The sequence below is a fragment of the Nomascus leucogenys genome, chromosome 12 (assembly GCF_006542625.1).
Source record: "Nomascus leucogenys isolate Asia chromosome 12, Asia_NLE_v1, whole genome shotgun sequence".
NCBI classification, from domain to species: domain Eukaryota; kingdom Metazoa; phylum Chordata; class Mammalia; order Primates; family Hylobatidae; genus Nomascus; species Nomascus leucogenys.
The window spans coordinates 33,764,408-33,786,750 of NC_044392.1; the positions used below are offsets into that span (position 1 = coordinate 33,764,408).

Below are 22,343 nucleotides of genomic sequence, written 5' to 3' on the forward strand. Positions count from 1 at the left end.
GCACTCCAGCCTGGGCAACAGGGCAAGACCCTGCCTCAAAAAAAAAAAAAAATAAAATGAAATAAATACAGTAGATAAAATCACTAAGAGATACACATACTATTTTTTTGCTTTGTTTTGCTTTTTTCCTAAGTCAGACTTATTTTTGACATTAGGACTAATTTTATTTTTTTAAACACCATGATTAGAGCACATACATTTCTTTGTCTTTTTTCAATTTATTTCCCATTTACTGTTCTATGTACTTGCCTTATGCAAAGTTAAAGGGAACCCAAACATGTGGAGATTCATATATTTCATTGTTTCAAACTCTGGATTTCTGCCAGTAGAGGCATTTTACCACAGACTATAGTTTGACTTCTCTCTATAACACTGATTACTATAGAGCAAGTATTTGCAAGCTATGGCTCTTGGGCTAGATCTCTGCCAAATGCCAATTTTTGAAATGAACCTTAGGCTAAGAATAGTTTTTACATTTTTAAATGGTAATATTTTAAATGGTCATATAAGTACCTACCATAATGGTCTCCATTTTGTCTCCTGGCCAACAAAGCCAAAATATTTACTATATGGCTCTTTATAAGTAAGTCTGCTGCTCTGCTATAGACTCCCAGTTATATTTATATAGACTTGCTATAGTTAATGAGAAGAGCATTCCATTTAAAAATATCTATGTTAGTTGTTAAGGTCTTCATTTTCTAAGACATTTCCTTCTCATGCTTGATCTCAGCCCAAAAGTGAAAACCTGGGTCACTTATTTAACCAAATTATAAGAATGAAAATTTTTTTAAAAAAATCATTACTCTGTATTGCAAGGAACTGTTCTGATATTTTCAGTAAATTCGTCAGAAATGACTTAGCTATAAAGCCTTTTAAAGTTTCCTTTTAAAAATTAAATTTGGAACAAAAACTGATGAGGTCCACTATATAGTTCTTCATATAAAGTACAGATCAAATTAAGTACACACTTGTATAATATTTAATTTTAGGACGACTTCTCTACCCCAGCTAAACTAATATTGACTGGGCTTTGCAAATGGCAGCATGGAGGGAACTTTAAGACATACATCCTTTTAGGTGGGCATTTCATCCATGTGTGCAATGTATCCTTGGACTCTAGGAACCAAATGGTATGATTTTTACAACAGAGCTTCACAACCCTTAGTCTCTTGGGAAACAGAAATTCTCCAAAATCATAGGACTAATTATAAGCTGGTAAGTGATTCTTTTCATGTTTTTAAGAAGCAAAATCTCTTAAACTTTCTCTCTTTAGAATAAAAGTCAGCTAAATTGAGAAGTAAGATAAACTGGCAGGAGTGTCAGTGATGAAGAGCCCTTAGAAAGGTACAGAAATATTAAAAGTATATTTTTTACAGTTGTTCAAGATTAAATCAGGATGGTGCCAAAAAAGTTAAGAATTATAAAAACTGATTTAGATAAAACTCAGAGGAAATATTTACACCATTTACAAATTTTTGGTAAAGAGCTAGAAAATAATGCAAATCTCAACGGAAAATTAATGTAATTGTTACTCTAATCACTTTCTAATTACCTCAGTATACACATCTTTATATACACACACACACACACACACACACACACATATATAAAAAACTGTATTTACTTTCATATATTAAATGTTTTCTATGTTCCTATAAATGGCTTCGGTATTCTCTCTTCTTCATAAATACGTCTCTTGAAGGATAAGAATTTTATTATTCTTCTGTTACTCTTCAGGAAGTTTACTACTATATCTCACAAAACAAAATACCATGTAGGACCAACATAGGCTAAATACTCAAATGAGTGTACAGAATACTAAATAATACTTAATTTTTAAAAAGTAGGGAACTAAATATGATCCCAGAGTGGTTTCAAATCTGGATCTAACCCTGAGAGTATGAATTCAAGAGTATATGCATGAAGTGGGATCAGTTCCAGGCTGTTTGCTGTCACTGCTTATCTCTCTTCTAAAAGATTCTGCTAGTCTAGTTCAGCACCTGGGTTTCCTTGGGTCAGTGAGGCTATTGGGAACCAACTTTGTGACACATCTAAATGCTAAAAGAATCCCTAAAACATATAAATCATCTAAGTATTATGAAGATGATAAAGCTCTATAGAAAGATTACAGTTTCTGTATTCTCCAGGACCCACCCTCCCTCAAATCCTCCTTTCTTATTAATGTTATAGTACTGTGTTTCAAAAAACAAAACTCCTTAGGTGTAGAATATACAAAACCCTTTGCTTAGCACCTAAGTTTCCTCAGCTATAAAGCAGGCTTGGTATTAGTGTAATAATTAGCCTGCATAGAAGCTGCTAAATAGTTATGACTTTCTCAAAGTGTCTAATATCCATAAATAACATTACTAGAAACTGGGCATTTAAATTTTATTTTCAATTATGACCTCAGTATCATGTTCTACTACTTAAATACAGAAAAATAAGACATTAGCTCATTTATATAAATGGAAGGCCATAAATGTACAAGCTTAATTAAATTATAGAATCTAGCTCTCAACCTTGAGTTTTGGAAATTATCAGTTTGATTTTCAAATTGTGCTAGGCTTGCTAACCTCATCTGCGTATATTAAGTGGTAATAACATTCTAAGGAACTCCCTCTGGGTATGGAAAGAAATAGAACTAAGTCTTACTTGCCTAAAATATATATTAAGAATGCTCAAGATTAATGTGTACAGGTAAAGAGAAGATGTTTGATTAATCTCTAAGTATAAATATGGGGGGAAATTCTTGCTTCATATCTACAAAAAAAGTGCCATGGCAAAGTAAACATTTCCCAAATATGACTAAAGGAAGAAACATACCCTTTCATAGTTAAGAAAAGGTAGTTCCCCTGAGCTGCAAGCTATCCTCTTCAGGATTTTTGCCTGTCTTCTTTCAGTCTTTATCCCTAGAGTCATTCTTACTGTAATTCTTTTAAAAATTAAGGTGGCCTCACAGACTATCTTGATTGTTTAATACAGCTATCATTTAATTAGTGCTATTAACATGAGCCAGGTCACATCATGATTGACTGATAGATGTGTTTTTCAATTCTTACAATAATTTTAGATAATCATAACCCTATTTTATAGATAAGAAACTGAATCTTTAAGAGTCATGAAGTAATTTGAATGAAAAAACATTGCTGGTAAGTGGTGAAACCAGTATTCAAACCCATCATCATGCTCTTGACTATGAGTGGTAAATTAATCTTTCATTATATTTTTCAGTTGACAGATACTTTAGGGTATCTTATAAACAGCAATATATTGAGCATATAAAATGTGAAATATTCCAAATAGAATCTCACTCCTTTGTAAACTAGGATTTTAAGATTAAAACTAGGTTCTCTGAAAGAGGACAGAACTTACAATAAGATATGATAGCACTAATAATAGAAATAGTTTTCCATGAGTATGAAATGCAGTATAATTTAAAAATTTATTTTATCTCCCACAAAAGAAAATATATCCTTGTGATCACATAAAATATCGAAAAACTATATAAACATGTTGGCAATTCAATTTTTTATTGCTGCTACAGTATTTATTTGGTATAATTTTTCATTTTCTAAATTCAGTCATTAAGTTTAATAGAAATCAAAGAAAAACAGTATTCCCAAAAACAGAACTACTAACACACTACCTTAATCCAGGGTCAATAGAAAAGCAGAAAAAATTAACAATAAAACCAAAACAAAACTGATAAAGGCCTGGATATCTACAAGACAATCTGAGAGCTAAGTATAACCTTGACTTCATAAATAACCTGTGGGTCATTCTTAACATTCTTTTCTCTTGATCTGTAAATTCAGAAGCAAGCCTCAGTGCTAGAGATACGGAGAATGAAGACTTTTTATTTCCCTATTAATGCACAGTGCTCAAAGAATATAATACGTAAAATCATTTACAGTAAACTGTAAAGTTTCTTTAAGTTTATATGAATGAGACACTCTTAGAGGAAGCAACTGTCAAAAATGGAGAGATTCTGTTACATGACTTCAAACAAATCCTTGTGAAATATATTTTTTACAGCTCATGTTAATTAAAAATTTACCAACCTATCACCAGGTCCTGCTCGATACCTTGCACCTGGGATCAGGACTGGGTCATCATCACTGTCATCTGTGTCCTGAAGAGCAGAGTCCCTGGTGGATGTTTCTTCATGAGCTGAAGGCCCAATGGCTTCTGTTTGGAACTGAGACTCAGGATTGGTGTTATTTTCATTGGTAGCACTCTCAGTGCTAGTCTGATCTGAAGTTTCTGGTTCCTTGGCTTCTTCAGATGAAGCAGATTCTTCTGGAACCCCACAAGGGCTATCAAGATTGAGGTCATTTCTTTCTCCTGAGTTGGAATCCGATGGCTTGGCTGTGAACTTATCTGATTGTGCTGTCAGAAAATAAAGTTGTATGTAACAGGTGGTAATGTGGGCAATATTAATTATTTAACCTAACTTAGGAGCTGACAAACACATTCTAATATGACGTCTAATTCCTCTATAAGGGGAGGAAAATTCCACAAAACATTCGGACACGGCCTCTAACTCTAGAGAGATTAACATAGATTAAGGCTTTTTACTTTCCCATACAAAGCAATTATCTAAAGGGAGCAACTCACTTATATTGATATGGTTCTCAACTGGGTTTTCTGCAGATACTCCTTCCTGATATTTTGTCACGTCCTCTGATGATTCTTCGGGAGCTTCTGTAAGTAAACCAAATTACAGTCATCCCTTGGTATCCATGAGGGATTAGTTCTAAAATTGCTGAAAATACCAAAATCTGCAGATCATCAAGTCCCTCATATATAATGGCATAATATTTGCATATAACCTATGCATACCCTTCCTTATACTGCAAATTATCTCTATATTACTTGTAATATCTAATGCAATGTAAATGTTATGTAAACGGTTGCTATGCTGTTACTGTTTTTAAATCTATGTTTCTTTTTATTGTCATATTGTTATTTTGGGAGGGAGTATTTCCACGGAATCCATGGGCATGTAGGGCCAAATGTATCATTAAATCCAGATTTTTTTAGAAAAGTAAACATCAACTTAATACTCCAGCTTTCCTATGGATAAATGCTTCTTAACCCTTTCTGAGTCATAGGAACCTTTGACATTCAGCTAAAACCTCCCCTCAGTACAAGGCAAATATGTATTTGCACACAAAATTGTACAAACACTATCATGGACGGATGGACCCACCGCTTCTTCCTGAAGTCCAGGAATTGAGCTTCATGAACTCTACGTGTAGAATCTCTGCTTTAGACTATCCCTTACAGCTGAAATTACTTGATCCTGCATTTTACTAACCTTCCCGAAATCTAAACTTAAAACTGAGCATTTTTCTGCCCCTCTATCATGTATTTGGTAAAATCTAAACTATCATGAACAAGTAGTTAAGCTGACCATACTATAAATTCTGTTTTGGCCATTGAAAATACTTAATTCTGGAATTTAACTGTCAGATGCATGAAGAATCAGTCTTTAATGTTCCTTATTGGACATTTGCTTACCAGACAGCTATCTTACACATACTTAATTTTAAACTCTGTTATACTAAGGTACCTACACATTTATAAGAAATATAATTCATTTGTTCCTTCATTAATCAAGCATTTATTGAACACCTACTGTGTTCCAGTCTCTGTGCTAGACATTAAATTTCATGTAATTGTCATATAAAAATATTCTATTAGAAAAGGGTTCTGAAAAATCCCCTAAGTGGCACTTCAGGTATTAAATAGATTCACTCGTAACTTGTTTAGATTCTATTCCTTTTCCCCCTTATATAAACCACATATACAATCAAAACAGATACAGTGGATTTCATTGCTAGGTATAAAAATGATAAAGATTAATTCAAACTAACATTTATATCTCATCCATTTATAGTATGATGAACAACTATCCTGGCCACTGTGTCCACAAAGAGGATTGTGCTTCACTGTGTCTCCTCATTTTAACTGCTTAAGGTCCCCATCTGTTGGATTTGCTATCTATCAGTTTAACAGCTGGACTACAGAAGCAAAAGTAATTTATTAAAAACAAGAAACAAAATACAGCATCAAAGGAAACAGAAAAGTAGGTAAACATACAATGCTGGGATTTTGTAATAACAAAAGCAAAATAACACCTTACTTGTTTCACTGTCTCCTTCTGGTGGTTGCATTGAGCTCTGTGGGACCAAAGATTCCTCCTGACCCTCAGATTTGCAATGGCTCCCAATTCCTCTAGAACTTGATGCTATACTGCTCCTATCATCAAAACAAGATAAGTGATTCCACCAAGAAGTTAATCAATATGATCTTTTAGGATAATTTTTATATTTTACTAGAGAGGTAGACCAAAAAATTGACAATACAAGTAAAATGTAGGATTATTTTAATAGCATTTGTAAACATCATTTCAAACAAATCGAGATGACTATCATAACACACTTTACTCTTGAAAAAACGATTCAAAAATATAAAGGGACTGCTTCTTCACCGTTTGGATCCTTTCATTATCTAGTATGTATTTCTACAAGTCTCTCTATTGAATTTTAAGTGAACTACATTGTCTCCTTTCTTGTCTTCACTATAGATGGTTCACCATATCCAAATCCTTAATGGTTATACAGATTTTTATCATATGCCCTTTTAGACTCTGTTATTCCAGGTTACTTTAAAATTAATATTTGAACAAAAGCCTGGCCAGTTCTTTGGTCTTTTGAACTGCTCCCTGTGGATCACTTCCAGTTCTGATCTGCTGTTCAAATATGGCAGGTGACTGAGCATCATAGCTCTGTAGAAGGACAGGGTAATATTTTCTGCTTCAGTTTTAATACTCACCTGATGATGACCATAGTTCTATTAGCATTTCTAGCTATAGCAGAATATGAGGCCAATTTTTAAAGAAATAATTTTCAATAAGTATTCTATGACAAATCATAGCATATGTGTAACAAGAGGACTGAATAAGAGGACATGTATAACAATCTGACTGAGATTTAAATTAAGTTCATAGAAATGCAACAATTCTTTAAGTTTAAAATAAATGTGAACAAGAAAAAAAGTAAGATTTACAGTAACTTAAAAAAACATTAATTATAGACAAATACCAGTAACTCAAAAAACAATACAAACGATCATGGACTTTTTGCCATGACAAAAACTCTTTTAGGCTGACTGCAGAAGTCAATTTGACTTAAAAAAAAAAGAGAGTACATATATAATATTATTTAACTAAAATTGTATATTCATATGGGTGTATATATGCAGAGAAAAATGTCAGGAAGGCTATACACCAGTGTTGAGTGTCATGTCAGTAGAATTACTGCAGGTAAATTTTTTATACTGAATTTTGTGTGTTTGTGTGTGTGTGTGTGTGTGTGTGTGTGTGACAAACATGTATTTCTTTTAAACCAGAAAGGAATATATAGCTATTTTGGCAAAGAAGAGCTAAGGTGGTATATATATATTTATTTTTTCCATTGAGAAAGCTATGATTCAGGCATGAATAAAACGCTTAGTGTATACGTTATGGTAATTAAAATATTATGGTACTGAGTAGGAATAGAGACATATTAGTGGAAAAGACATAGTAACCAAGTAAATATATTTAACATATGTTAATATGGCATTTTAAATCACACAGAAATAAAAAGATTATTCACTAAGTGGTAATGAGACAGGAAAACAGCCACGTGGTAAAACCAAAGCTATGGCTTCACATTATACTTTATGGAAAAATAAATTCTAGACGGAATATACAGTTTTTAATACCAAATTATAGAAAATACGAGAGGAATATAAGAACCTTTTCCCTTAATTCTAGGAATAACAAGGCTTTCCTATGCATGCTATCACAGGCAGAAACCGTAAGGCAAAACCACTGTAAGTAAACTGAAAAACACCAAATTGGGAAAAATATTTGCAACAAATGAAAGACAAATGGTATAATCCTTATTTAATTCTATAATAAATAAATAGCTCTAATAACGCAATAAGAAAAAGATAAACACCATAGAAAACTGGGCAAAGTATCTGAAAGACAATTTACAAAAGATGAGAACTGCAGCTAACAATCACTGAGGGCCTTCTCAGGTGCCAATCAATGTGCTAGTAAGTGCTACGTACTTTCTCTGCATGATCTCATTAAATCTTCACACTAAACCTATGAAGTAAGTTCTATTAAATATGCCCATTTTCAAGGCAGAACACTGAGATTTAGAGAGGTTCAAAAACTTGTCAATTTCAGTTCAAGCTCTTAGCATGTTCTATTGCCTCATCTGTTGCCAAAGAAACTAAAATAAAAGCAAGAGACAATCCTAGTATAGATGAAAGACCGTACACTTTTTTTAAGTTCTGCCTTTTTTTTTTTTTTACAATGAATGTTGAATACTTGTATAATAATAAAAAATGCGAACTGCTTTTCTGACAAAGAAATAAGAAACTCATGAATGAGAATATAATTCATGGTCAGTTTTTAGAGAAGGAAAAGTAGTATTCAAAAGAAGAATGGGACTAATGATTTTCTCTAAAAAAAAAAAAAAAAAAAAAAAAAAGCCCAAAAACTTTAGATAAGATTCTTCAGAAGACGCCAGCTCCTTGTGTACAGAATCATGAGAATGGAAAAGACATGATAAGTATGACGACCTACTGTCATCTTAAATTATGTATTAAGAAAAAGGGCCACAAACATCACGATTTTTAAATGGTCAGGCACTAAGACTTATAAAGAAGTCCTACTGGCTGCACCTTCAAATATATATCTAGAATCCAACCACTTTTTTTTTTTAACCACCTCCACTGCTCCCATCCTTGTCTAAGCCACCACCACCTCTAACCTTTCTTACTGCCATAGCTTTTTAACTGTTCTTCTGGTTTCTACTGATGGCATATGCTCAACACAATAACCAGAAATAACCTTGTCCTTTTAAATATCCTCCTCAATTTCCTGGCTGACCTTATCTACTACTCTTCTCTCCACTGGTCACTCCACTCCCGCTACACTGGTCTTCTTAAGATCCTTGAACATACTAGGTCTGATGCTTCTGCTTTGGAGTCTTTGTACTGGTTTTCTCTCTGCCCCAAATGCTCTTCCCCTAGATATATATATGTGGCTCACTCCTTCTCACTCTTCAAGTGACATTTTGCCCAAATGTCACCTTCTCAATGATGCCTAGGTTTCCCAATCACTTTTACCTGCTCTATTTTCCTCCACTGTCCTTTTAACATACTATATGGTACACTTATTAATTATGTTTATAATAAACTTCCTCCATCTAGAATTAAGTTCCAATAAGGCAGAGGTTTAAGTATTTTTTTTCACTGATGTATTTCCAATGTCTAGAATAGTCCCCAGAACATAGAAGATACCCAGTAGTATTTTAAGATCCTACTTAATCAAATATTTTAATATAAAATACATACATACATAAACACAAATGGAAACCAGTGAATTTAAATAAAAGTAATATCACATATCAACATATAATTCATTACATATTAAGACAATATAACTATATTATATTACATATAATATATTATAGTAACAGATAACATGATGATCATATATTAATATACAATTAAATATTTAATATATTAATATATTAATTATGAATAATTAATATATTGGTCATTAAACAATTGGTATAATTATACATTAACAATATTATATATTATATATTAAGAAATACTATATCAATATATTAACTAATATATTACTATTCCTAAATTTAAAAATTCTGTATGTTCTCTCAATCAAATGGTCATGAGACAGTGGGAAAGAGTATAAAAAGCTTACATAACTTGCTTTTCTCAAATGTAAAGTTTCATTAGATTAATGAGCAATAAATATGATCAGAAATATTATTAAAGAGAACCTATATGAGCATTAAATAAAGAAAAAGTTTAACCTTACTAGTAATCAATTAAATAAATACTATAAGTATTTTTAAATCAAATATAGAAGTTAAAAATAAATAAATATATTGAACACTAGCCTAGAGACAGTAAACCGTATACTTCTATATGTGTCTAGTAGGACTATAGTAAGTAAAGATTCTTTTGGAAATAATTTGGCAATATCTTTTAATCTAGATATAGTTCATTTCAGAAATATCTCTCAAATAATCTTGAAGGCAGGAAAAAGCTTTATAAGCAAAGATATTCATTAAAGCCTTATTTGGTAAAAAATGGTAAACAAATTTACTGCCTAATTAAAGGAAAATGGCTAAGTAAACTATAGTACATCTACTTGATGGACTATTACACAGCTAGTAAAATAATATTTATTAAAACTAAGTAGTAACATGGGAATATTTATTATAAAGTCAAACAAATGCAGGGGAGAATACAGTGTATTTAGTATCACTAAAATTATATTCTAAAACTCAAAACAAAAATCATACATATACACCTACAAAGGACCATGACTGCAAAAAGTCCCAAAACGTTAAGTTTATATTTCTGCACTAATTTTAATTATTAATTATTAGTAGTATTAACTTTAGCATTTCTATCAGAAGAAATATTCTAGGATGAGCAGCACTGGCATCATCTGGAAAGTTTTTAAAAATGCAAATTCTCAGACCCCCACCCCAAACCTAATTCTGAGAGTGGGGTCCAGTAATATGCATTTTAACAAGCTCTCCCAGTGATTCTGAAGCACACTCAAGTTTGAAAGCCAATACCTTATAGCAAAACAAAACATAAAGATGACAAAGTGTTAAAAATTAAAATCTAATACAATCCTACAAAATGGCTAAGAACATCTTTACAAAAATATTAACTTACCATTCATCTGTAAAGTTCAGTTTTATTGTGCTTGTAGTTGTTCCTTCTGTGCTGTAGTGCAAACTTAAAACTGGTTCACCTGTCCCTGGTTTGGGGCTCAGCTTTTCATTATTGTTATCTGAAAATTGTGTTTAAAACATTTGAAAAAGTCTCTGAAACCAGTAAAAAGATGACATTTCCTAAAATTTATAAAACTTATATTAGGTTGTCCTTGTCATAATTCTTTTCTCACATCTGTTATGGGTTTCATTTAAAGTTTGAAGGCAAGTGTTGTAGAAATACTCTTTTATATTTCAAAGTAGCACTGCATCAAATTCTAGTTTTGTGTACATGACTCCCTTTGATTCAGATGGAAATCACACACATTGAGAACCATATTTAGTCATTAGGGGAATCAAAAAGTATTAACATGCAATGACACAGTTACAAACTAGTACCCTTATTTAATGGAATGCTCATTAATTCCTCAGTTGCTTGAGCATCAGTAAGAACTAATTTTGGCTCCTTTAGAAACACTGAGATGTAAGATACAAGGGCTCTGTGAAAAGCGGTTTGGCAAAAACTTTACTACAATGAAATGTTATCAAATTCCTTCTGTTCTTTCAAACTCACAGATCTATAATTTAGGGAGGAATCACAGTCTGCACTTGATGGGGAAGAGGGTGGTATTTATGGTGCTTTGATATTTTCTAAAACACACTTTGTTATAATATATTTTGGTATATTTCCGCTTCTCTTCCTGACTAACCTTGCAAGGAATTTGTTTAATTGTGGAAATAGCAATTTCATTTTAAGAGCCTACAGATGATGTCTATAATACACATCTATCTCAATGTATGAAATCTTTTTTAAATGACAAAATCAAGAAAGTCTACACAAATTAATAGAGTATTTAAAGCTACCTTCCCCACCTCCCAAAAAAGAGTACATGGATATGCAAAGACATAATTAAACAGAGCTTTACATATTTTTCATTTTATGATGAACAACAGTTTGGGAAACATTAAAATACATAGGAAATACAAATGGATACATAATCAAACATGTCACATTTCTGCCAGTTGCTTGCAGAAAGAAAACACTTCTGTGAGGTATCTTTTTCCTTGATACCAGTTCAAGGACTGATTTAATACTAAAAATAAACTTCTCTTGAAAAATAACAACAAAGACAATCACAATTTCCTAAAAGCAAATTTACTTAGGATTTTTTTAAATTATTGGATCTACTTTCCATTGCAACGAAGGACTTATATCTTTTTTCATTCCTCTTGAAGATGTTGGAGCACACATTAAGAGAATCTCAGCTGGGCTCAGTGGTGGGAGGAACCCTTAAGCCCAGGAGTTCGAGTCGAGTTTGGGTGAGACCTCATCTCAAAAAAAAAAAAAAAAGGGAGAATCTCATAGAACCTCTCTTCTAGCCTTTATTCTGTGAGAAGACAATTAACAAGACTTCAAGTACAGAAATGCAGTAGAAAAGTATTCCACAAGAGTCAAGCTGATAACAAAACTTAGTATCAATTCCTCTGTCTTAACTTCCAACTCATGAGAAATCCTGTCCTACAGAATTGCTATTTGAAAATAATGTGAATTATAAACCTGACATCCCAAATGGTAAAGTCACTTTGTTCTGTACTATTTTTGTTATGATTATGTCTTTGATTTAAACCATCCCTGGAAATAAATTAATAACCCATTCCAACTGTCAAAGATTTAGTATTACATTCAGTGTTTTGGAGGAGGTATTTTACCAAATGGCATTCTGATAAATAACTGAATTAATAGACCTTTAGCTTACAGAAATGTATTAAGGAAACATCTACCCTACCCTTGACCCTCTTTCAAAAACTTGCTGTTTGCTAGTCATTTGTCCACACAGTTTCCTCTTATTCTTTAGTTATGTTACTGAGATTTTTGTTTCATCACTGCTGTCTTTAGGCTTCTGGAATAGAAGAAACAGACAGCTAAAGATTGGATGATTGGATGATTATGGAAACTGAGAGGCAAAGTTGGGGCTAGTTTTTTCATTTTCTCTCTCAATATTTTATAAAGTGTTTTGCTGTTTATTTTTCTTTTAAAGCAAAGACGGTAGAGAAAACAAAAGCAGATGTGAGAGAAGTGTAAGACTGAATTTCTCAGATCCACCTTGGTTACAGTTAAGACTTCTTAAGTTATGAGAAGCCTTGTGGAATTTAAATGATATATGGAAACTCTGCTTTTGAGGAAAATTAAAGAGACAGTTATAGATATCTACATGCTATGACTATAGGAATATATTAAACAAACAACTATTAAGAGATCAGAACAGAGCAGAAAACATTTATACAAGTTCCCCACCAAAAGCAAGAAGCTTTCTAACATGGTTAATGATAACTAAAACTTTCCTCCTACAGTATCTACTACAAAGTTTTTTTATTTTGTTTCATTTTTTTTGAGATGGAGGTTCTTTTTGTTGCCCAGACTGGAGTGCAATGGCAACTGCAAGCTCTGCCTCCCGGGTTCCAGCGATTCTCCTGCCTCAGCCTCCAGAGAAGCTGGGGTTATAGGCACCCGCCACCACACTTGGCTAATTTTTGTATCTTAAGAGAGATGGGGTTTCACCATGTTGGCCAGGCTGGTCTTGAACTCCTGACCTCAAGTGATTCACCCGCCTTGGCCTCCCAAAGTGCTGGGATTACAGGAATGAGCCACCATGCCTGGCCTACAGAGTTCTTATTTAATCTCTCAGGAATATAATCTACATACTATAAAACATGTAAAATATTGGTAATATTCATTTAATCATAAAGTGATTGATTATAGTTGATAGAATCTGTTCATTTAAGTTGTTAATGAATTCATCAGCCTTGTGTAAAACTAGCCTATTACTATAAAAATAACATGAACTCTTCTGTTAGTCACAAAACCTTCAGGTCCCTGAGTGTAGTTATTTCCTTGTAGCCTACACTTAACAGTGTCTCTGGCAGAAACACAACACAATGAAGAACCTGGTTTCTTCAACTGCAAGTTGTTTTGTTTTTGTTTTTGTTTTGAGACAGAGTTTCACTCCATCGTCCAGGTTGGAGTGCAGTGGCGAAATGATGGCTCGCTGCAGCCTCAATTTCCCAGGCTAAGGTGATTCTCCCACCTCAGCCTCCTGAGTAGCTGGGACTATAGGCATATGCCATCACACCTGGCTAATTTTTGTAACTTTTGTAGAAACAGGGTTTTGCCATGTTGCCCAGGCTGGTCTTTAACTCCTGGGCTCAAGCAATCCGTCTGCCTTGGCCTCTCAAAGTGCTGGGAGTACAGGTGTGAGCCACCGCACTTGGCCCAACTGCAGTATTACTGACAGTATATATTCCAAGGTTTAAATTCATTTCCTAGCCTTTTTCCATTTCACTGTCTTCTTTAATTCTAGTTTGCTTGGTCATATACAACCTATCAGGTTACATTTTCTCAGGAATTAGGATTCCTGGACTACTAATGAATGCATCCACTATTTGTGATAAAATGCATATTCTAAACTACAAATGTCTATGAAAAACCTACTTTAATGATTTTAAAAATTAAATATTTTTACTTTATTCGAAAAAAAATTGTAACTATTTAAACGTTCCCAACTTCTCTGTCAGCGGATCAGCAAACACGTTCTAAAAACTGTATTTTTCAGTCTTATTTACATAATGCACAGATATGTTACTTAAAAGGTAGATTTTTATTTAAAACCCTTAAGGTTTAGAACTTCACCTAAACACACAAATAGCTTTATGTAGAAAGCCATCATATTAATAGCTGTAATTTATTGAGCATTACTATGAATATATATCAATTATAAATATGTGCCAAGATACATACATTCCTTTAGAAAAATCTTTGTAATCAGTATTGTCATCTCCATTTTACAGATGATGAACTGAAAAACAATAAGCTTAATTTTTTCTCTAGTTACAGACATTTCCTCCCCCACCCCATCCTTTCCATAGACAGGGTCTTGCTCTATCACCCAGGGTAGCGTGGTGGCACCTTCATAGCTCACTGCGGTCTCAAACTCCTGGGCTCAAGTGAATCTCCTGCCTCAGCCTCCCAAGTAGCTAGGATTGCAGGTGTGTGTCACCATGCCCAACTTCTTTTTTTATTTTTTGTAGAGATGGAGTCTCACTATGTTGCCCAGGCTGGCCTTGAACTCCTGGCCTCAAGTGATCCTTCTTCCTCAGTACTCCAAAGTGTTGGGATTACAGGCGTGAGCCACTGTGCCCACTGAGGTTTCTTTTTATATGAAGTTCCTACTTAATATACAATCTTAGAAATAATCTGACTACAAAGACAAAAAGATTAGATAAGTAACTATTTTAATTAAGAAATATCAATTGTTGATGTTGTTACTCCTCAGAAATAAATAATTCATATCAACAACATTAATAACTGGTAAGAGTTCTGGTAGCCAAAATTATCACTTTGGCATCATAGTATAGGAAAACTATGTTGTATCTTCTTTCAGGGCACTTAACAGACTGAACTATTTCTTCCTCTAAAAACATTACAGGAGATTATTTATTTGTAGTGTGCTCAGCACACAGACAATATAGTGGGGAAAAAATCCCTTTTAACTTGTTCAACACTGCTAAGTTTTTAGATTGCTCAGTAATTATGGTTATTAAGAACAAATGATGACATCAGCAGCTTAGAGTGGTCTCTATGGAGGCAAATTACCATTTATTTGAAACATGCTTCAGAAGCACAGCAATAACCACATAAACATCAAGATAAAAGACTGTAAAGGACTTCATTTTGGCGGATTAGAAGTGAAAGGTCCATAACTTGAGATTCAGGAAACCAACTTAAAAGATCCTTTTCAGAAATGCTACTAGAGACCTCTCAGGATAGTGCATTGGCTCAGGAAAAAAATTCAGAATAAGCTGAAATATAATTTGAAAGCAGTTTCCTTGAACTGTTATGTATTTAATTAGGTATCTTTCAAGTCTTTTGCATAAAATCACAAAGTAACTATTTTTTGTAATGCACACTGTGAAATGATTTAATCTGTACATTTCCATTAGGAAATTATAATCATGAGAGGTTCTAAAAAATGCTCAAAGACATACAAAAACACTACATGTGATAACCGTAGTAAAAAAAAAAATGCTATGAGTATTTTGTATATTTAAATACTGTTTAAAATGTTGGTATAGATCTAAATATCCAAATACTGATAAGGATGTCCAGACTTTAAGCTGGGATACCCCTGGAGAATCTATCTCATATGTAAATCTAAACCAAATATTCAAAATGAAGATAATTAACTAGGGTATAGCAACAATAATTTCTTTAGAACCATCATGCCCAATATTTTTCTCTGCTGCTGGGTCACTATTATAACTTTATAATCATACATTAATTAACTATGGTAGTTTAGATAAGCTGTGGAACATATGAAAATAAAATACTGTTACCTAATGAGTTTTCTATTGTATAATGATGTGTGTATGATTATATAATGATACTCTATTTCCCATTTCATTATACCAAATATTTTTTAAAAACCAAAGTAAGATGGAAATAAAACATATGGTGAAATATTCTGAAAAAATAATAAAGTTTAACTATCTCCCCACATTTTGCACTCCAACTTAAATTTCTCAATCATACTTTTTAAACCAATGCAAAATTTTCCATTTTCATAGGTCAGGGAATCCACAACTTTTTTGTAGATTCCAGATTAGAGTATCTCCAATTCTCCTTCCAACTATTTGTATAAGGAAGCATATCTGGATTCAAAGTGGAGATGCTGCTTCCAGGAGTAAACTGCTAACAGAAAAGATCTATCTACCCTACAGATAACTGTGAGGCAACACATTTCATTCTAAAAAATGAGTGCTTACACTAGTGCAAATCTGGCTTTATAAAACAGAAGTAAGTGATACTATGCAAGCCAAAATGAAACAAAGTGCAATTTTAGTACAGATATTTATTAGAAGTCCATTCTCTCTAATGTTTTTAACATTCAGTCAAATTTTCTGGCAATCACAACTCAACTCTATGTCAATTATAACAATTTTAACCCAAGAACTTTTTTCATGACATAACATAGAAGTGTGAATTGAACTTAAATATGTGATTTCAATACATTTAGACTGAAATTGTGCTTGGTTCCACATTCCTACCAGTATTTAGAATTTATGGGTTGAAATGTGGTAACCATTTGACCTTTGCTTCCTTTTCTCCTACTTCAGAACCAGTAGTTTTATGTACTACCTCTATTCATAAACATCTCCTATTCCTATCTCACTTTCAGTCTAGAGGGAGAACAGTATAGAATGAAAATAAGTAAATATACCCACACGCCATGTGGCACATAAGCCATGCCAAAATCCTTTTCCAGTATTTCTTTTCATGACTGTTTCCTCAGGTATATTCTCCTTTACTGGAAAAAAAAAATCAAGTCTGCCTACCATAAATAACACTCTCATTTTGTACATAAATTAACAAGTTAAAAATGTGACTTCCAGATGAAAACAAATGAGGTAGACAGCTTAGGAGAACACTCCCTTTAACCACTTCCCCTAGGAGTTACTGTCCTCCTAGCTTATTGTTTTGAATTGCTTTTCTTCTCATTTCCATTTTTTCATCTCCTGCTCTAAAATTTGGCCTATGTCTCTATCACTCTAGTGAAAATGTTCTACTAATGGGCTCAATCACTCCCACACTGACTAACTTAGGGGATATTTTTTTGGAGCCAATTTACTTGACCTTCCAGCAGACAACACTCTCTCATATTTGAAAATTTCTCTTGATCACAAGACACCACGCTGTTCTATGTCGCCATCCACCTCTCTAGTTGCTCCTTCTCAATCTCCTTTACCAGCTCTTCGCTGGCAAAATCTTTTAATTTTAGAATTTTTCTGATTTTTCTTGAGATGTTTTAGCTCTCTTACTCTGTCCTCTTCTACTTTCATCCTAGTTAATTCCATCTACTTCATGGCTTCAGTTAACATCTGTATGCAAAGATCTCCCAAATTTTTTTCTTGAGCTCTGATATCTTTTCTGAGCTCTATATCCACACAATCAACTACCCAACCGATTTTCAACTTGGGTATCTCATACAGATAACTCAAACTAAATATATTCAAAACTGAGTTCATGATCACCTACCCCTACACATCCATGCTTCATCCCTTTTCCAGGGTTACCTGTTTAAGAAAATAACCATCCACTTAGTTGTGCTCAATCAAAACATGAGCTACTCTTGCAGTGGCTGAAAAAGTCACCTATTAATCTCCATCAGTACCTCCCACAAAGCACCACAAATAAATGTATAACCTAAGTAAAAACAGTGTATTTGTTTTACAATAGATTTAAGACACAAGTCCTGGCCTCTCCAGACTGCTATTTATCACTAAACTATCTTCATAAGAAAATTCTGAAGTTGTTACTGCAACTTACACTCTGGATTCCTCCTCAATCCCTGTCTCATTCAATCTACCACCAAGTCCTGTTTATTCTACATCTTAAATATTTCTTGAATCTCTTCACATCTCTCCTACCTTACTTTTATCACCAGATCAAAATCTCTATTACCAGGAGAACTTCCTAAGTGATTCAGTCTCTAATCAATTCTCCATACTCCATTCGGAGTATCAGGCCATAGCCATACTCCCTAATTTAAACACTTCATTAGCTTCCCTCTGTTCTTAAAATAAAAATGCCAAACCTAAAAATATCCAAAAAGTCACTTTGTCCTGCATACTGGGATTCTCCTAGTCATCCTGTATGTGGCATCTCAGAGGCTCTGCATATGCTATTCATGCTTCCCTTTACTCATGCTCCTTCACCTAACTTATTCAGGCTCACCTTTCAGATCTCAGCTTAATGTCTCTTCCTCAGGGATGCCTTATTCGGCCCTCAACTGGAAGGAATGAAGGCCCACTCTCCTACGTTCCACACTGAACCCTGCTATTTCCCCTTCCTTATATAACACTCATCACACTTCTATTTTTTCATCCATCTTTACTGTTAGATCAGGCAAAGCAAGTGGTTATGATCACCGATGCCAGAGCCAGACCGCTTGGGTTTGAGACACGTTTCTAATGCTTACTAGCTGTGTGCAACCTTAGATATGTTTTTTTTTTTTTTTTTGAGACGGAGTCTTGCTCTGTCACCCAGACTGGAGTGCAGTGGTGCGATCTCGGCTCACTGCAAGCTCCGCTTCCCGGGTTCACGCCATTCTCCTGCCTCAGCCTCCCAAGTAGCTGGAACTACAGGGGCCCGCCAACACACCCTGCTAATTTTTTGTGTTTTTCATAGAGACGGGGTTTCACTGTGTTAGCCAGGATGGTCTCGATCTCCTGACCTCGTGATTTGCCCGCCTCAGCCTCCCAAAGTGCTGGGATTACAGGCGTGAGCCACCACGCCCGGCCTTAGACATGATTCTTAACCACCCTTTGCCTCAGTTTCCTCATCTGAAAAATGGGGGTAATAATAGTACCAACTACATATGGTTGTGGTAAGGATTAAGTAAATCAACATATAAAAAATTGCTCCAAGCAATGTTTGGTACAAAGAAAACGTGGTATTAAATGTCTACGTTGTTGTTGCTGTTATTATTATAAATCAACTCAATGCTCCCAGTACAGAAAACAGTAGTGTTATTTATTCATGCGCCCTAGTACCTATCCCAGTACTTGCCACAAGGTAGGTAGGCATTTACATATCAGTTGAATTAATGAAGTACAGACATACAAATATGGCTCCACCACTTATTTAACTCATCTTAACATATTTCTTGGAGTCTTAGTTTCTTCATTAGTAAAATTAAGATAATTCACCTCATTGTTAGCACAAATTAGATGATGCATGTTAAATTCTTAACAGCGCTAGTCACAAAAAACTCAATAAACGTCAGTTATTTTTATGACAGACAATTCTAAGTTAAAAAACAAACTGGAGGTATAGGTTTGATCAGCAGAAGAGTAGAACAAATGAGCATATGCAACAAAAATTAAATAGGGATTAACTTCCAAAACATCAAATATATCATTAATTGGAACAATCAAGACCTAGCAGTTGGGGATAGGAAGAAATTAGTTACTTCATTCCAAGTAACTAAGTGATAACTAGTTCTAAGAAATACAAAGAACTTAGAATGAAATTTTATTTCACTAACTTATTATTTCACTAGAATTTAAAATATACTATTTACGGATGTATTCCAGTGTGGTGAATATTGAACTTATATTCTTATTAATACAGCAAGCTTCAATCACTAGATATTTATTTAATAAAAATTAGAATTGTCAATATAAGTTTAAAATAATATTAGATAATAGTACTAAAATGACATTTCAATTTGGTGATAGTATATAATCTTAAGGTAATACATATTTAATGCATGACAGGTCCAACTTTTCCATTTCCCAATCTACCTTAGTAGAATTAGTAAAAATCTGTTTCACTGGTTTTTGATTATCCACTAGTCTCCTATAGATGAATGTTTCACAAACATTAGTCAGCTTATACAAAATGATACATAGTGGAAAATTAACATTCATACTTTTCATACCTACAAATTAGTGTTTATATTTCTTTAAATCTAGAACAGAAAATTAGTGCCTGCAGATGCACAATTGCCTACAGACGTAAGTTTCAAACTTGATGGCACTGTCAACTTCCACTTAATGCAATCACTGTAGGGAATAGAAAGCAACTTGTTTCAATCATGGCCAAAACCTAAAACTCAGACAAAATTACTTTCTTATATCCTCTCAAAAGTTAACTGTTCTCAAAAGAACAATTATATATTCTTTTTGCTGTTGTTATATATATATAACATATATATTAATATACATATATATATATTTTAATATAACATATATATATATATATTTTTTTTTTTTGAGACGAAGTTTTGCTCAGTTGCCCACTCCAGCCCAGGCTGGAGTGCAGTGGCGTGATCTCGGCTCACTGCAAGCTCTGCCTCTCAGGTTCATGCCATTCTCTTGCCTCAGCCTCCCAATTAGCTGGGACTACAGGCGCCTGCCACCACGCTCGGCTAATTTTTGTATTTTTTTTTAGTAGAGACAGGGTTTCACCGTGTTAGCCAGGATGGTCTCAATCTCCTGACCTTGTGATCCACCCGCCTCGGCCTCCCAAAGCACTGGGATTACAGGCGTGAGCCACCGCACCCGGCCGCTGTTGTTACTTTCTAAAATAAAATAAGGGGGAAATTGCTGGCCTACATATTTTTAAGAGGAAAAATTTGTTAAGTTTTAATAATATAAACAAGGTAAGAGAAACATATGTCAGAAGAGAATTTTTCCTCTTATAGTAGAGAGATAAAAAGGAAAACTAAAACTACCCATTAAAACATATTGTTCAAACTAAACAAGATGCATGATGGACATTATTGTGCTTATTCAAACAGAATTTCACTTTATGCATAATTAGCACAGAAAGGCCATCAATGTGTTTACACACAACTCCAAATTTGGAGAACACTGAAAATTATTTTATAATAGGATACAATTAATAACAATGTGCATGTTATACATTTATTTCCCTACAATTTCGTTTCTTAAAAAAAGTAAAACTATTGAGACAACCAGGGAGCTGCATTAATGAATGAAGATTCAGGCTAAATATACTTCTATCAAATTGTGATTTTGTTAAAAATTCAGGATAAATAAGCAAAGACACTAGTTGCACTCAACCAGTTTAATACTGTGTATACAATTATTCAAAGAAAAAATTTTCTTCAGTAAGCAAGTCCACTAAAATTAAAAAAAAATTTTATTAGTAACATTTTTGTCCTTGGTAATCCTTCCAAGTAAAGAAATCTATGAAAATGCTATGGAAAATTAAATTAAACAACATATAAAATCACTTGGGCACTTGGGAAATGGTGAAGAAATATTTTGTGACATAAATATAAAACTGAACTATCAATTTTTAAAAAGCATTCGTGTTTTGTTAAAAGTATGAAAAGGAAATTTAAAATATGCTTAAATAATCATTAGTCTGAGATATATTCAAATAGGAAACTTATTAAATGTACTACTTTTTCCATTCTCCATGGTAAAACTGAGAACAAGAATCTCGGTAAAGGTTAAAATTTTGAAATAATAGCGTATCTGGGGACATCAACTATCCCTTACATCTTGAATACACAATCTTTCTATTTACTCTATAAACACGCTCAGTTTTGAACCTACCACCACCCATACCTGACATTATCTTTGCTCTGTCTTTCAATTCTTAATTGAGCTTATGAAAAGAGACATATCAAAGTCTCTACCTTTTTCCCCCAAACCTTTCTCCTCAAACCACTACTATCTGGCTTCTGCTTCCACTACATCATATCTCAAACTAAAATGTCAAAGCAATCACGTTGCCAAATTTAAAAAATGATTTATCAGACCTTTTGGGAGTTGGTATCATTGATTTACATGGCATTACTAACCTGTCCCTCCTTGCACTTCTTTTCTCCTGGTTTTGGATATGGCATTCTTTCTGCCCTGCATACTTCTCTGATCATTCCTGTTTGGTTTCATTCGCTAGATCCTTTTGTCTACTTGCTCCTGTAG

The 22,343-nt window shown here is 33.6% G+C and overlaps 1 protein-coding gene across 6 annotated transcripts in view; it reads right to left on the bottom strand.

The window, feature by feature from the left end:
- DCAF6 (DDB1 and CUL4 associated factor 6) overlaps positions 1 to 22,343 on the bottom strand; it is a 139,272-nt gene that overhangs the window by 25,379 nt on the left and 91,550 nt on the right. For all 6 annotated transcript variants that reach the window (XM_030824021.1, XM_030824020.1, XM_030824025.1 and 3 more), the window contains 4 exons: positions 10,789 to 10,906; positions 6,149 to 6,264; positions 4,618 to 4,704; positions 4,062 to 4,389 (listed from right to left, as the gene is read on the bottom strand). In XM_030824021.1, the coding sequence (XP_030679881.1) occupies positions 4,062 to 4,389; positions 4,618 to 4,704; positions 6,149 to 6,264; positions 10,789 to 10,906 (649 nt within the window). The remainder of the gene's footprint in view (positions 1 to 4,061; positions 4,390 to 4,617; positions 4,705 to 6,148; positions 6,265 to 10,788; positions 10,907 to 22,343) is intronic.